This window comes from Passer domesticus, chromosome 9 (genome assembly GCF_036417665.1).
Source record: "Passer domesticus isolate bPasDom1 chromosome 9, bPasDom1.hap1, whole genome shotgun sequence".
NCBI lineage: Eukaryota > Metazoa > Chordata > Aves > Passeriformes > Passeridae > Passer > Passer domesticus.
The window spans coordinates 45,280,652-45,293,883 of NC_087482.1; the positions used below are offsets into that span (position 1 = coordinate 45,280,652).

Here is a 13,232-nt window from a genome sequence, read left to right on the forward strand (position 1 = left end):
AGTTGTGGTATGTGAAATTTAAAGCTGAACTTGGTTGTCTCAAGAGTAAGTAAACTGTTCAGGTGCTTGTGTGTAATTGTGGTAATTTGGGGTGTGGATACTTCAATCTTTGCAACAAGAAGGAATTTTCCTCTTTTTAGAATCAATAATGAATTCCCTTCTTGGTTTGGGTAACATTTAAAAGATCCATGAATTCTGCAGGCTGAGGAAGGGAACTGAAAGATTGTCCAGGCTGGAGGATTTTATCCAAAATCAGCATCCAGAGGTCGGGATGGACCACCGAGTTGTGATACTTGGTTTGGATTTATTCACTCTACTGTTCCTGTTACAGTAACTGAAAACAAAGGCTTCTGCCCTGCTCTCAGATGCAGGCTGAAGCCAGATCCTAGCAGTGCCAGCTGTGCCCCATGCCCGCCTTGCCCCAGCCCTGAGTGCCACCTCCAGGGGACACCTGCAGGGATGGGCTCTCCAAAGCTCCCTGGGCAGTGCCAGGGCCCGAGCAGCCTTTCCACGGAGGATCCCGCTGCTGTCCAGAGCTGTCCCGGGCAGGCCGGGGCCGCTCCGAGCGCGGGGCGCGGCGGTGACCGCCGGGCCGGGCCATGCTCCGGGCCCGACCTGCCGTGCCACGACAGCCCCGCGCCGCCCCGCCCCTTTAACGCCGCCGGGCGCTGCCCTTGAGTGACGCACCGCGCGTCCAATAGCCGGCGGCCGCTGCCGGCTCCACCAATAGGAGCGCAGCGCGGGCGGGCCTTGTGACTCTCCCAGCCCGTGTTTTCCTTCCGCTCTTAAAGGGGCCGCAGCGCGGCGCGGGCGGCGCCGCTGCGCTATGCGCGGGCGGCCATGCGATGGCGGTCGGTGGTGCTGGGGCTGCTGCTGCTGCGGCTCGGGCTGCAGGCGCTGCTGGCGCTGCTGCCCGCGCTGGCCCGCGGGCTCTGCCTGCACCCGCGCCTGCCCTGCCCCGGCCCGCGGCCGCCCGCGCTGCCCGGCCCGCCCGCGGGCGCTGCGGGCCGCGGGGCCCGGCTGTGGGGCGCGGCGGCGGGCGGCGATGAGTACGAGCGGCGCTACAGCGGCGCCTTCCCCCCGCAGCTGCGGGCGAGGCTCCGCGACGCGGCCCGGGGCATGTTCGTGTTCGGCTACGACAGCTACATGGAGCACGCCTTCCCCCGCGACGAGCTCGACCCGCTGCACTGCCGCGGCCGCGGGCCCGACCGCCGCGACCCGTGAGTGCGGCCGGGCAGCGGGGCCGGGGAGAACGCTGCTGAGGGAGCGGGGGGACGGCTGCTGAGGGCCGGGTTCTGAATGTGTGCTGGGGAACGGCTGCTGAGGGGACGAGTGGGGAACGGCTTGTGAGGGACCAGGGGGAACGGCTGCTGAGGGACAGGGGATGAACGGCTGCTGAGGGAGCGGGTTAATGGATGTGTACTGGGGCCCAGGTTAATGACTGTCTTCGCGGGGCCGGCATCGCTCCGTGTGTGCCTCCCCGGGGGTCAGGCTGGGCCCAGGCTCCTCCCGGTGCTGCCCAGCCACGGGACAGTTGGTAACGGCCATAAGCTAAAATACAGAAAGTTTCATGATGAATCGTGGCATGGTTTGGGTGGGAAGGGACCCTAAAGCAGTGCCAGCCCTGCCATGGCAGAGACACCTCCCACTGTCCCAGGGTGCTCCAGCCTGGCCTTGGGCACTGCCAGGGATCCAGGGGCAGCCCCAGCTGCTCTGGGCACCTGTGCCAGGGCCTGCCCACCTTCCCAGGGAACAATTTCCTGTTAATATCTGGTATAAACCTCCTCCCCTTAAGTTGGAAGGCATTTCCTCTTGTCCTGTCACTCTAGTCCCTCTCCATATTTCTTGTAGTCTCCCTTCAGGTACTGGAATGAACTTTTCATAGTGGGGCAGGGCTGTGGAACAGCTGCCCAGGGAGTCATGGAGCCTCCCCTTTTGGAGCCATTCCAAACCTACCTGGATAGTTCCTGTGTCACCTGCTCCAGGTGACCCTGCCTGCGCAGGGGGTGGGACTGGATGATCTGCACAGATCTCTTCCAGCCTTAACAATTGTGTGGTTCTGCTCTTCCAGCTCCAACCTGAACATCAATGATGTGCTGGGCAACTACTCCCTGACGCTGATCGACGCGCTGGACACGCTGGCGGTGAGTCCTTGGCGTGGGGACACTGCCCTGGCCACCCTGGGACCTGCCCTGGCCACCCTGGGACCTGCCCTGGCCACCCCAGGGACTGCCCTGGCCACCCTGGGACCTGCCCTGGCCACCCCAGGGACTGCCCTGGCCACCCCAGGGACTGCCCTGGCCACCCTGGGACCTGCCCTGGCCACCCCAGGGACTGCCCTGGCCACCCTGGGACCTGCTCTGGCCACCCTGGCACCTGCCCTGGCTGGGGGAGCTCCCCAAGGCTTGCCCAGGTGGTGCAAACAGCTGGATCACGAGCTAACAGCTGGATCACGAGCTAACAGCTGGATCATAAACCAGCAGTGTCACGCAGGGGTAACAGAGTGAGAGTAGTTGGAGATGTCAGCAGAGATTTCCAGAGGGAATTTTGGAGCTCCTCCCCGAGTTTCAGACGAGATCTCTTTGGGATGTGCCAGGGTGGGTGGATTTGAGCTGGAGCTGCTGTGAGTGGCTGAGAGGTCCATCAGGTTCATTGTGTGCACAATGCTGGGGGAGCTCTGGTTGTTTCACTTGGCAGAGAGGCCTGACTGACACATGGATCTGAGTGAAGAGTGGTGAAAGCAAGGAGGGGAAAACCTGTAAAGCTGCTTCTCAGCTGCATTTCTTGTAACACTGGAAGATAAAGTGAGCTGCAGCTCATTTCTGTGTTTGTGCCAGGGTATGGGGCCATGAGGAAGAGCATTTTCACATTTTCAGAGACCCCAGCAGGTCTCACTGTTCCCATCTGTGCAGCCAGGGCAGGGTTTGTGCCTTCTGGAGTGTCAGGGCTCACTGCTGTGCTGGAGCCACAGGGATGTGTATCTCCTCTGGAGCAGGAGGTGGTCTGGGCTCTTTGGGTTATAAAACCCTTCCCATTCTACCCTGGGCTGCAGCAGTGTGAGGAGCTGCTTGAGCAGGGCAGCTCTGAGCAGAACTGAAAGCAGAAGTGAGGGAAATGTTGGGTTTTACTGAGAGAGAAGTTTGGGATCTGTGCTACGTGCCTAACAGTGCATTCCTGTCCTCCATCACCAGCAGGGCAGTGCTTAACTTCTTTTCTCAAATGTAAAGGTTCTGGTTGCTAAATCTCCTGTGTTTGAGAAGCTGCTGCATGGGCCTGGCCTGTTCTGCTCCTCATTGCTCAGACCTGATGTTTCCCACTGGGTCTGGGTAATGGGTCAGCTGGCACCTGGTGCTTTGGTTAAACATTTCGGTATGTCCCAGCCTTTTCATGAGCTCAGGCAAGCAGGAACTTGTGTTTTCCTTCCACATTCCTGCTCCCCAAAGCTCAGGCTGAGCTTACATCTGTCTGTGGATGCAGTGGAAATCACTTCCTAGGTTAGACCTGTGGAAGCAGGCACAAGGGAGCTCCTGGATGTGCAGTGCTGGGTCAGGAACCTGAAAGGTTGGACTGGCCTTTGGTCAAATAAACATTGAGTCAAACTTCATTGTTCTGCAAGTTGTGTTATGTTTTAAACTGAACTTAACTCCTAAACTGATAGTTCAAGCAATTTGGATACTCAGTGTGCTAAATCTGACTGCTGGGCTGAGATGTGAACTTGCCATTCTCTTCCCCAACCCTCTTCTGAAGCAACAATTGTACAAACTAGCTTTGTTTTTCTGTAAAAGGTAATGGGAAACTCCTCAGAATTCCAGAAGGCAGTGAAGTTGGTGATTGACACAGTTTCATTTGACAAAGACTCAACAGTCCAAGTTTTTGAGGCAACAATCAGGTATGTGGTGCTGAGTTTGTGTCTTTAAAGACTGGGAGTGTGTAATTCCAAATGAAATCATTGATTAGGAGGTCTTTGGCAGGCTTTATTCCCTACATTGTTCTTCAAGTTAAGTTGTTTCTTAATCTTCTATGAAAATATTGAACCTTTCATATTGGAAATCATTTTAATCAGTCCTGTGTGACCTGGAGCAGTGGGACAGTGGTTGGCTCTGTGCTTGCAGACTCTGCTTGCAGCAGACTCAGATCTGTGCCCTGATCAGCAGACCCTGGGACAGCTTTTCCTGGCTCTGTTTTTGTTCCATGGACTTCTTCTTTCACTTTCATTTTAGATGAAAAAGACTCTTCTGTGTTGGAAGTGGGTTTAGATGCTGTCTGATTTTAAAGGATTTAGTTTTCTGAGTGTCTCAAGCAGTGTTTATTCCTACTTCACTTGGCTAGGCTTTCTTTTTTCCTGAGTACTAAGTTAATGTAACACCCTTCCTGCCATTTGCAGGGACAAGGAGGTCTTCACTCCTAAACAGACTTGTTACAAGAACTCTGGATTAGGTAAATTTTGCAGAACCAGGTTTTGGAACTGTGGCTGACAGCAGCATGACTTCCACACGTGTTCACTACTGGGGGAAAACCAGGTCATTTTGTGTAGTGCCTGTAAGGAGCACAAAGTAATAATTCTGTCAGACATGACAGCAGTAAGGTGTTTAGGTGAAGAATGAGCTTCAGAACAGACTGAAAACCCGAATTTTCCTTTTCCCACAGGGTTTTGGGAAGCCTGCTGTCTGCCCACATCATAATTACAGACACCAAGCAGCCCTTTGGTGACATGACCATTAAGGATTATGACAATGAGCTGCTGCACTTGGCTCATGACCTGGCAGTGAGGCTGCTCCCAGCCTTTGAGAACACCAAAACTGGCATTCCCTATCCTCGGGTGAGTGACACAGCAGCCCTGGGGTAGGCTCAAAGCAGGGTTCCACCTGTCCTGCAACTTCAATTTTGTGCCCTTTTATGTGCACTTGGGGTATTGAGCCTACCCTAAGTTATTCTGCAATGACACAGGGGAAACTGCCCTGAGTTTTGGTGATGTGGGTAACACAAATTTCTCCTTCTGTCTAGTAAATGTTTTCCCTGGGCTGATTTTCACTGTGTTTATTGTTCCCTGTGGGTCAGGAGTCATTTGTTCCTGTGCTGGTTGGCTGGAGCATTCCCTGCCCTGTGTCACACAGCAGCAAACAATACTGTCATTAACAAGGAATACTGTAAAGGAGCTGAAAGTGACTCTATTGGTGACTTGCTACTAAAACAATTATATTAAACTCTTCTGAAATATTTATCATACTGGGCCTGCAATTTGTAATTTTCCTGAAAACTGCTCAGTGGGTTCTCAGTACTCTGGGATTCTTGGATGCTGCAGCCTCTTGTTTTAAGCAGATGCAGTTGGCAAGGAGAAGGATGTCACTACCACTGGAACAATCCTAAACTGCAAAACTATAATTGGCACTTGCCTGGCTGCTCTTAATTTCTGGAGACAGCAGCACTGCTTTTCCTCCAGACCTGCCAGGCTGTAGAAATGTGAATTTTGACTTCTGTTCAGGGCCTGGTGAAGCAGCTGAGGGTCCTGTAACTTCCCTTCCGTGCCATGTTCCATGGGGAAGAGGAGGAGCGTGCACTGAGGAAGCTCTTGGTTTCACCAGCACAAACTGAGGGGCAGCAAAGAAGGAGAAGCCTGAATGTTTAGTGGAAGGCATGAGAAAGTGAAGTTTGCAGGGGTTAGCAAGTATAAAAGAAAAATGAGGCTTGCCCATTTTAGGCTTGATGTTGTAAAGCTGGAAGAAGAATGTCAGGAATTCTACAGGAAAGCTTTCCAAGTGTGCTGGTTTTGTCTCTGTGCACAATGTGCACAAACTCCCAGAAAGGCATGTTCCTAAAGGTGAGGGTGCAGCTGTGAGCACAGCTGGCTGAGTGCAGCCTGCCTGTCCCTGTCCACAGGTGAACCTGAAGAAGGGGGTTCCTCCAGACAGCCACAATGAGACCTGCACAGCAGGAGCTGGATCCTTGCTGGTGGAGTTTGGGATCCTCAGCAGGCTGCTTGGGGATTCCACCTTCGAGTGGGTGGCCAGGAGAGCTGTGAAGGCCCTGTGGAGCCTCAGGAGCAATAACACTGGACTGCTGGGTAATGTCTGCCTGCTGCTGTGTTAGCCTGTCTCAGGCTGGCCATCAGGCTCCTTCCTGTGTCCTCACCTTTGTCCTTCTGCTCCCTCTGTAGCTGTTCAGTCACGTTCTCCTTGTGTGCCCAGGGGTTGTGGTGAACTAATGGCACTTTGGGGCTTTCTAAGAAAAATGGAGTCTCTGAAAGACTCCTTAGGGCACAGGTTTTCAGCTCACATTTTTCACAAAACCGGGGAATGGAACTGAAGGCCCTGATTTGTGTCCCCATTAATATAATTCAGATTGGCAGATGACTAAAAGTACTTAAAATAACTGCATGTGTGTGGGTGTTCCTCAGATGAATCCACCACTGTAACACTTCATCTGATGTTAATCTTTGATCCTTTCTCCTTGGGAATTTCTGAACCTGTGATAGATATTCCCAGGTCTTGACTGGATTCTTTCTCTCTGATATACTCAGCAACCTCAGACTAAACTTGTTCTTTGTTCTGAAAGGAAACGTTGTGAATATCCAGACTGGCCACTGGGTTGGAAAGCAGAGTGGACTGGGAGCAGGGTCAGATTCGTTCTATGAGTACCTGCTGAAGTCCTACATCCTCTTTGGGGAGAAGGAAGACCTGGAGATGTTCAACGCTGCTTACCAGAACATTCAGAACCACTTGAGGAGAGGGTATGTGATTCATGTCAGCATCAGTTCCCTGAGCACTGAATCCTCCAGCAGGATCTGAAACACGTCTGTTTGTAGTGCTTTGTGTCATGCCCTAGAAAATCTGTTCTCCTTTTTCCTGTAAGAAGCAAAATCTCCTTTCCATGGTAGTCTCCTCATTCCTCAGGAACTGATGGGGTGCAGAGAAACCAAACTGTTTCCTGTCCCATTTATAAATGTTAAGACTGAGAAAAGTCTGGCACTGCAAAAGAAATGTATTAAATTGGCTGCTTTGTTCTTCTCAAAGCCTGATCTTGCCTAGCATGACTTTTTGGTAGAACTTCTGCTGGCAGAGCTCTAAGACAGGATCCCTTTATGAATTACCTTCTTGAGAGCATGACTGTGTTTGGGCTCCTTCCCAAGGAGCGCAGCACGGCAGGGCAGTGGCTGCTTGCCTCAGCTCGTGGCAGTGTGCTGTGTGCTGCCCAGCAGAGCACTGCCTGCGTTGTTCCTGCAGGAGGGAGGCCTGCAATGAGGGGGAAGGGGACCCTCCCCTCTACGTCAACGTCAACATGTACACGGGCCAGCTGATGAACACCTGGATCGACTCCCTGCAGGCCTTCTTCCCTGGACTGCAGGTGAGCTTTCCTTCTGGGCAAGGCCAGCTGGAAAGGCCCATCCTGATCCTGGGCTGGGACTGAGTCTGACTTCTGAGCTGAGCTCCCAGCTGTGGGTTTGCATCTGGCAGCTCTGATAAGGGTTCAGTTCAGCTCTGCGTTAACACAGCAATGTGGGGAGGTCTGGGCTGCTCTCTGCCAGATCTGAGACTTTCAACTTCCCTCTTTTAGCCTCAGCATTTGTACTCTGTGCTGTGAGGTTCTGCTAAAGCTTTTACTGCAAAGAATGAATGCATTAGTACTTTGGGGGGTTATTTTCTGTGTGTTTTGTGGGGGAAGAGTTGTTTCAGGTGCCACACCTCATCTTTGCTGGCCTGCAGCACTAAGTGTGTGCCTGTCTGGCTGCTCTCGTGCCCAGGTGTTGATAGGAGATGTGGAAGATGCCATTTGCCTCCATGCCTTCTATTATGCCATATGGAAACGCTATGGGGCTCTCCCAGAGAGGTACAACTGGCAGCTGCAGGCCCCAGATGTTCCCTTCTACCCGCTGAGGCCGGAGCTGGTGGAGTCCACATATCTCCTCTATCAGGTATTTGACTTCCCTGGGACCAAAAGCTTTTGTTCAGAAAGTCACTTTATCCCCCCTGACCTCTGGCCAGCTGAATTTTGGCAGCCCTGGAGCTGCCTCTTGTCCTGTGGAGTCTCTGGGCAGGCACTGCAGTGTTGTGCAATGTTGTTGCTCTGCTGTTTGCTTCAAACACAGCCTTTTTTATAAGGCAGGCAAAAACAACACTAAACAACCTTTTCTAAAAGCTGCTGGCAGATTTTTACAAGGCAGAGACCTGTGACTGCTCAACCAAAATTTTTGCAGTAAATGTAACAGCTTTCCTTGCAATACTGGCCAGGCACAGATACATAAACTGAAATAACTGTCTGCCTACAAGGAAGGGATCTGAGAGTTTGGATTTACTGCAGGTTTTGTAGGATTTGCACTAAAGCAAATGTGAGAAGCTTGCACTGGCTAATCCAAGTCATGCTCCTATAAAGATAAGTTTGCTGTGATACACAAGACTCTGGTACCAATAGGCCTTTGTTGTGTTATTTTTAAGGATTTCAAAATTGCTGACTCTAACTCTTGTCTGTCTTCCTTATTTAGGCCACAAAGAACCCATTTTACCTTCATGTGGGAATGGATATTCTGCAGAGTTTGGAAAAATATACAAAAGCAAAGTCAGTCTTCAATGTTCTTTTCTTCTCTCAATGCTATATATCTACATTTTATTATACAAATATTATATAGAATCCAGTCTGCCACATGTAGGTAAACCAGAAAACCCAGCCCTCCTTGAAAGCCACAAGTGATGATTTATTTATTGAGCACTTCTTTCCTTCCCATCTGAAAATGAAATTATAGTCCATTGGCAACTTTATACCATTGGAATTTTATCACTGCCTTTCAAAATGCATTGTTGATGAATCAGCTGCTAAAAACTGCTGAAAATAATAGTTGGGATTTTTCCTAGGGATCCTGCAAGATTATTTCTCACCTCATGATGTTTAGCTGACCTGAGGGATGGCCCCTAAGGCAGATGCTGTTGGGTGACAGCTTCCAGTTCAAGACAGCAGCAGTGAATCCTGACTTTAGCACTGAGTAGCTGAACTTCCTGCAAGGCTCAGGGGGAAGACAGTCAAATTTTATTCCTTATTGTTAATTGACTCATTTTCTAGACAAATGTGTAATGCCTGGCCAGGTCAGACATTGCTGGTGAGTGGGGTTCAGGTGCTCACAGACCCCTCAGCACCCCAGAAGCAATAACCAGTGAGTGCTTGCACAACACAGTTGTTCCATTGGACTTGCCCCTGGCAGCTGGAGTGCTCTGAGTGAGGGGATGTTGAGAGCAGCACAGCTGGAACTGAAGCCATGTCCCTCTTGCAGGTGTGGCTATGCCACGTTGCACCACGTGGTGGACAAGACCAAGGAGGATCGAATGGAGAGCTTTTTTCTCAGTGAAACCTGCAAATATTTGTACCTGGTACGTGTGTGCTCCTCACTGCCAAGGCACTGCGCAGAAATGGCACAGGAGGGGCCAGGAGGTTATTAATTATTAATTAGGAACTGGGTTGGACTGGGGGCAGGGCACTGCTGGTGACAACCTGCTGGGCTCTGGGGTTTGGGTATGGGGGTGATTCAGGCTCTTCTTTGACCTCACCCCAATCTCTGAGCTGGGGCAGCTGCCCAGCCGTGGTTCCTGAACCTGGAGAGCTGCAGATCTTTGGGAAGAGGCTGGAAAGGAGCAGGACTGGAGGGAGCTGCTGCCCAGCTCTGCTTGCAGCCCTCCTGCCTGGGGCAGCCTGTGCTTGCTGCCTGCTGGGCTGTGGCACTCACAGGAGAAAGCATTTGGGCTGACATTGCCTAAGCCCCTGTTCTCAATCTCCTTTAGTCAGAAAACCAAATAAATCTGTGACTGAGTGGATGCCAGCCTAGAGATGCCTCACAGAGCAGCTTAGAAAAATAAGGGCACTTTAAGTTGTGTGAGAAGTTTTTCTTCTGCTCTCCTCTTCTAACTGCTCAGATCAATCCCTTGCATTAAGACTATTTATTTCCATTTGCTCCAGCATTATTTAGCACTAAAAGGTATTTTTGTGTGATCCTTCAAAGCGTGAGTACCTGCTCCCAGCTGCTTGGTACTGGGAGGTGAGGGATGGGGCACACCTACAATTTCTGTCTCTCCCCTCTCTCCTTCAGCTGTTTGATGAAGAGAATCCAGTGCATAAATCTGGGAATAAGTTCATGTTCACTACTGAGGGCCACGTGGTGTCTGTGGACGAGCGTTTCCGGAGCTCGCTGTGGGAGGACATCCTGCCTGCAGGGGAGGACAGCCTCAAAACCAAACCCTCCGAGCTCAAGGCTGCCAACTTCAGCTCCAACGTAAGCACCACAGCCTGCTGCTGCTGCCCAGGGCAGGGCCAGGCAGGACACACAGAGCCTTTGCTAGTGCTGCTCTAGAGGGTTCCCTTAGAAATGGCAAACACCCGAGGAGCTCCCCTGAAAGGCACTTCCAGCAGCAGCATAAATGGGATCATGTGTGGGATGCTGGTGAAGGTGAAGCCTGTCCCCTTTGAAGTATTTTGCAGCAATTTTTTGTTCTTTGTTAATTTACTTCCAACTGTTTTTCTCTTCCCCTTTTCTTTGCCCTTAAAACTCTCCGGTGTTGCTGTCAGAGGCAAAGGGAGAAGCAGAGGGTCATCTAAACCCAGCTTTGTCTTCCTCAGTGTGGTTTTGGGGGATGGAAAGGGGACCCTTCTTAGCAAGGCCTCAACTGACCCCAGAGCTGTGGCTTCAGTGCCCATCACCAACCAAAACAGATCTGGTTTTAATCAGAATGGTTTGAATTGAAAGGACCTCAAAGATCACCTCATTCCACCCCCGTGGGCAGGGACACCTGCCTCTAGAGCAGTTAAGGACAATTTTAAAAAATATCTCTTGGTAGGTTCTGGTGTGGTTTTCTTCCCTCCTCCCCACAGAGCTCCAGAAAAAGAGCATTATTTTAAACGTTCACAGTTGTCATAGTGAAGGAAATCCCAGTTGCACAACAAGCTGTGCTGTGTGTTTGGAAGCTGCAGCCTGCTCTGAGGAAACGCTGCTCATTTATGGGATTTGTGCTGCAAGTCTGCAAAGAACGAGGGAAAGTTGGGGGAAAAAGTGTTACTGGGTACAGTTTTGTGTACTGGGAGGATCTGAAAGGATTGCAGAGGGGATGGCTTGCCTGGGATTGGATCTGAGTTCTTAAAAAGATGTACATTTTCTCAACAGTGTAACAGAGTCCCTGATGAGAGGAGGTACCTGCTGCCCCTCAAGAGCAACTACATGAGGCAGATCGACAGAATGGTGGGACTGATCTGAGGGACTGCAGGGACCTGGGGGCAGCCTGGCATCCTCTGCACACACTGCTGCCCTTCAGCTGCTCCCTGCACAGGCTGGCTCCCCCAGGTGTCCCTGGACACAAGGGGATGGAGCTCACTCCTCCGAGCTGGGGTAACCCCCGTGCCACCTGAACAAACAGCTCTTGTTTCAAGGCTTCCTATGAGAAATGTTGTTGCAAATGAAGGCTGAATATATTTTAAAAGGAAAAGAAGGCAAATTGGCCTGTGCCACCTAGCTACCTCTTTGTAGCTGTGTTACAAATGTCCCTCAAGAGCAGGGTCTGGTATTTAATTTGAAATGATCTCGGGGCTTGGGGAAGGAGTGGGGAAGTGCAATTTTTTACACCAAGTTGAATTATTGAATTTTTCTGACTAGCAATACACAACCTAAAGGTCTACTCAGGTAGGAACCCACTGGGTTTGCTGAAACAAAACTGCTCTGTGTACTCTTGGAAAGATCACTGCAGGTGGTGTAAGAGCTGCTGGTAGAGTGTGCCATCCCTGACACCCACAGCTGACAGAAGCTGCAGGGCTGTGGGAGCTGCAGGAACCAGTGATCAAACCAATCCAGGTGCCTTTTTGGAAGGGAAGGGGGGAGGGAAGGGGGAATTGCAAAGCCACTCAGGCAGAAGTTCCCAAAGTTTCCTTGTTTGCCAAGTTTTAGTGCCTTTTCAGGAGAGATGCTGCTAAGAACTGGTGTCACAGTACATGAAGAACAAATTATTTCACATTCCTGACAGGATTCACATGTTAGTGCCTTAAGTTCTCTTCCCTGCCAGGGAAAACTGAGCTTCCTTGGGAAGATGGAAAAGTATTTCTGATGAGCTGGCTGCAGAATACAGTGGAACCCAAAGTCACTTAAAAAGAGGTGTTTGGGAGTTTTTTTGAAGATACTGGAAAAATATCTATGAACTTTCAGGAAGAAGGCAGTTAAGGGCTTGAGAGATGACAACAAACTGAGGCCAAAAGAACTATTTTAAATATACTAAGTTGGGGTTTTTTTCCAGTGGTTGCTTATATACTTCTAATTTTTGACTACAGTTGAAGTAGTAGAATGTTATTTTTGGGTTAATGACTTTTAAATTGAGGCATAAATACAAGGGCAACTTGATCTGCTGTATTTTCACCTTCTTACAACAACATTGGTTTTCATAAACCACGTGTTGCAACTCAAAACATTTCTAATAAATATGAAGTTTGTGCTGGAGAGGTTATTGTTGGAATCTTTTAATGTACAGATGCATCTCAGGGACTTTGTTGTAGAATCTTCTATTCCATGATAGTTGAATCTTGTATTCAGGCAAAAAAAAATCATCAAGTCTTATTATGTGTGTTTGAGGGGGTGAAGGGTTGGAGGGGGGAGAGGGAAATAGGTTAAAATTTCCCAAAATGTTGCAATAGGATGGGTTGCCTTGGCGTTGGAGGCAGCTGGTGAGTCCAGCTCCTGTAGCACTGCCAAAGGTGTTTCTGGAGTGTCTGAGTTGTGTGTTTCAAGGACAGCAGGAATTGAAGGTGTTGTGATGCAGAGGCGTTGGCAGAGGTTCAGGCTGTGCTGCCAGCACAGGGTGAGGAGGGCAGCAGGATGGGCAGGGGCACTGCTGCCCACCAGGGCACAGGGCTGGCCTCTCAGACCCTGCTCCAGCTCTGCAGGGAGCAGTGCTGGGGTGGGAGCCCAGCACAGCATCCCAGCCTGCCTGCTGAGCTCACGGGGTGGGCAGGACACCAGGACAGGCAGGACACCAGGACAGGCAGGACACCAGGACAGGCAGGACACCAGGACAGACAGGACACCAGGACAGACAGGACAGCCAGGACAGGCAGGACACCAGGACAGACAGGACAGCCAGGACAGGCAGGACACCAGGACAGGCAGGACACCAGGACAGACAGGACAGCCAGGACAGCCAGGACAGCCAGGACAGGCAGGACACCAGGACAGGCAGGACACCAGGACAGACAGGACACCAGGACAGACAGGACAGGCAGGA

The 13,232-nt window shown here is 51.0% G+C and overlaps 1 protein-coding gene across 3 annotated transcripts; it reads left to right on the forward strand.

Moving 5' to 3' along the window:
- The first annotated feature begins 806 nt into the window (after positions 1–806).
- EDEM1 (ER degradation enhancing alpha-mannosidase like protein 1) lies at positions 807–12,451 on the forward strand. 3 transcript variants are annotated; one of them, XM_064433148.1, is made up of 12 exons: positions 807–1,220; positions 2,072–2,144; positions 3,786–3,889; positions 4,648–4,819; positions 5,878–6,061; positions 6,553–6,727; positions 7,221–7,341; positions 7,739–7,909; positions 8,477–8,550; positions 9,257–9,353; positions 10,067–10,249; positions 11,135–12,451. In XM_064433148.1, exons 1-12 carry the CDS (start codon positions 841–843, stop codon positions 11,222–11,224), a joined length of 1,824 nt encoding a protein of 607 aa, XP_064289218.1. In that variant the 5' UTR covers positions 807–840; the 3' UTR covers positions 11,225–12,451. The 3 variants fall into 3 exon arrangements, with proteins under 3 accessions (XP_064289218.1, XP_064289220.1, XP_064289219.1); XM_064433150.1 differs by lacking the exon at positions 807–1,220 and adding an exon at positions 1,290–1,346; XM_064433149.1 differs by lacking the exon at positions 807–1,220 and adding an exon at positions 1,400–1,537.
- Positions 12,452–13,232: the final 781 nt, after the last annotated feature.

Coding starts and splice junctions, on each gene's coding strand:
- EDEM1 (XM_064433148.1), top strand. CDS start 841: ATGCGATGGCGGTCGGTGGTGCTGGGGCTGCTGCTGCTGCGGCTCGGG. Junction 3,890..4,647: donor GTTTTTGAGGCAACAATCAG/GTATGTGGTGCT, acceptor CTTTTCCCACAG/GGTTTTGGGAAGCCTGCTGT. Junction 4,820..5,877: donor CTGGCATTCCCTATCCTCGG/GTGAGTGACACA, acceptor CCCTGTCCACAG/GTGAACCTGAAGAAGGGGGT.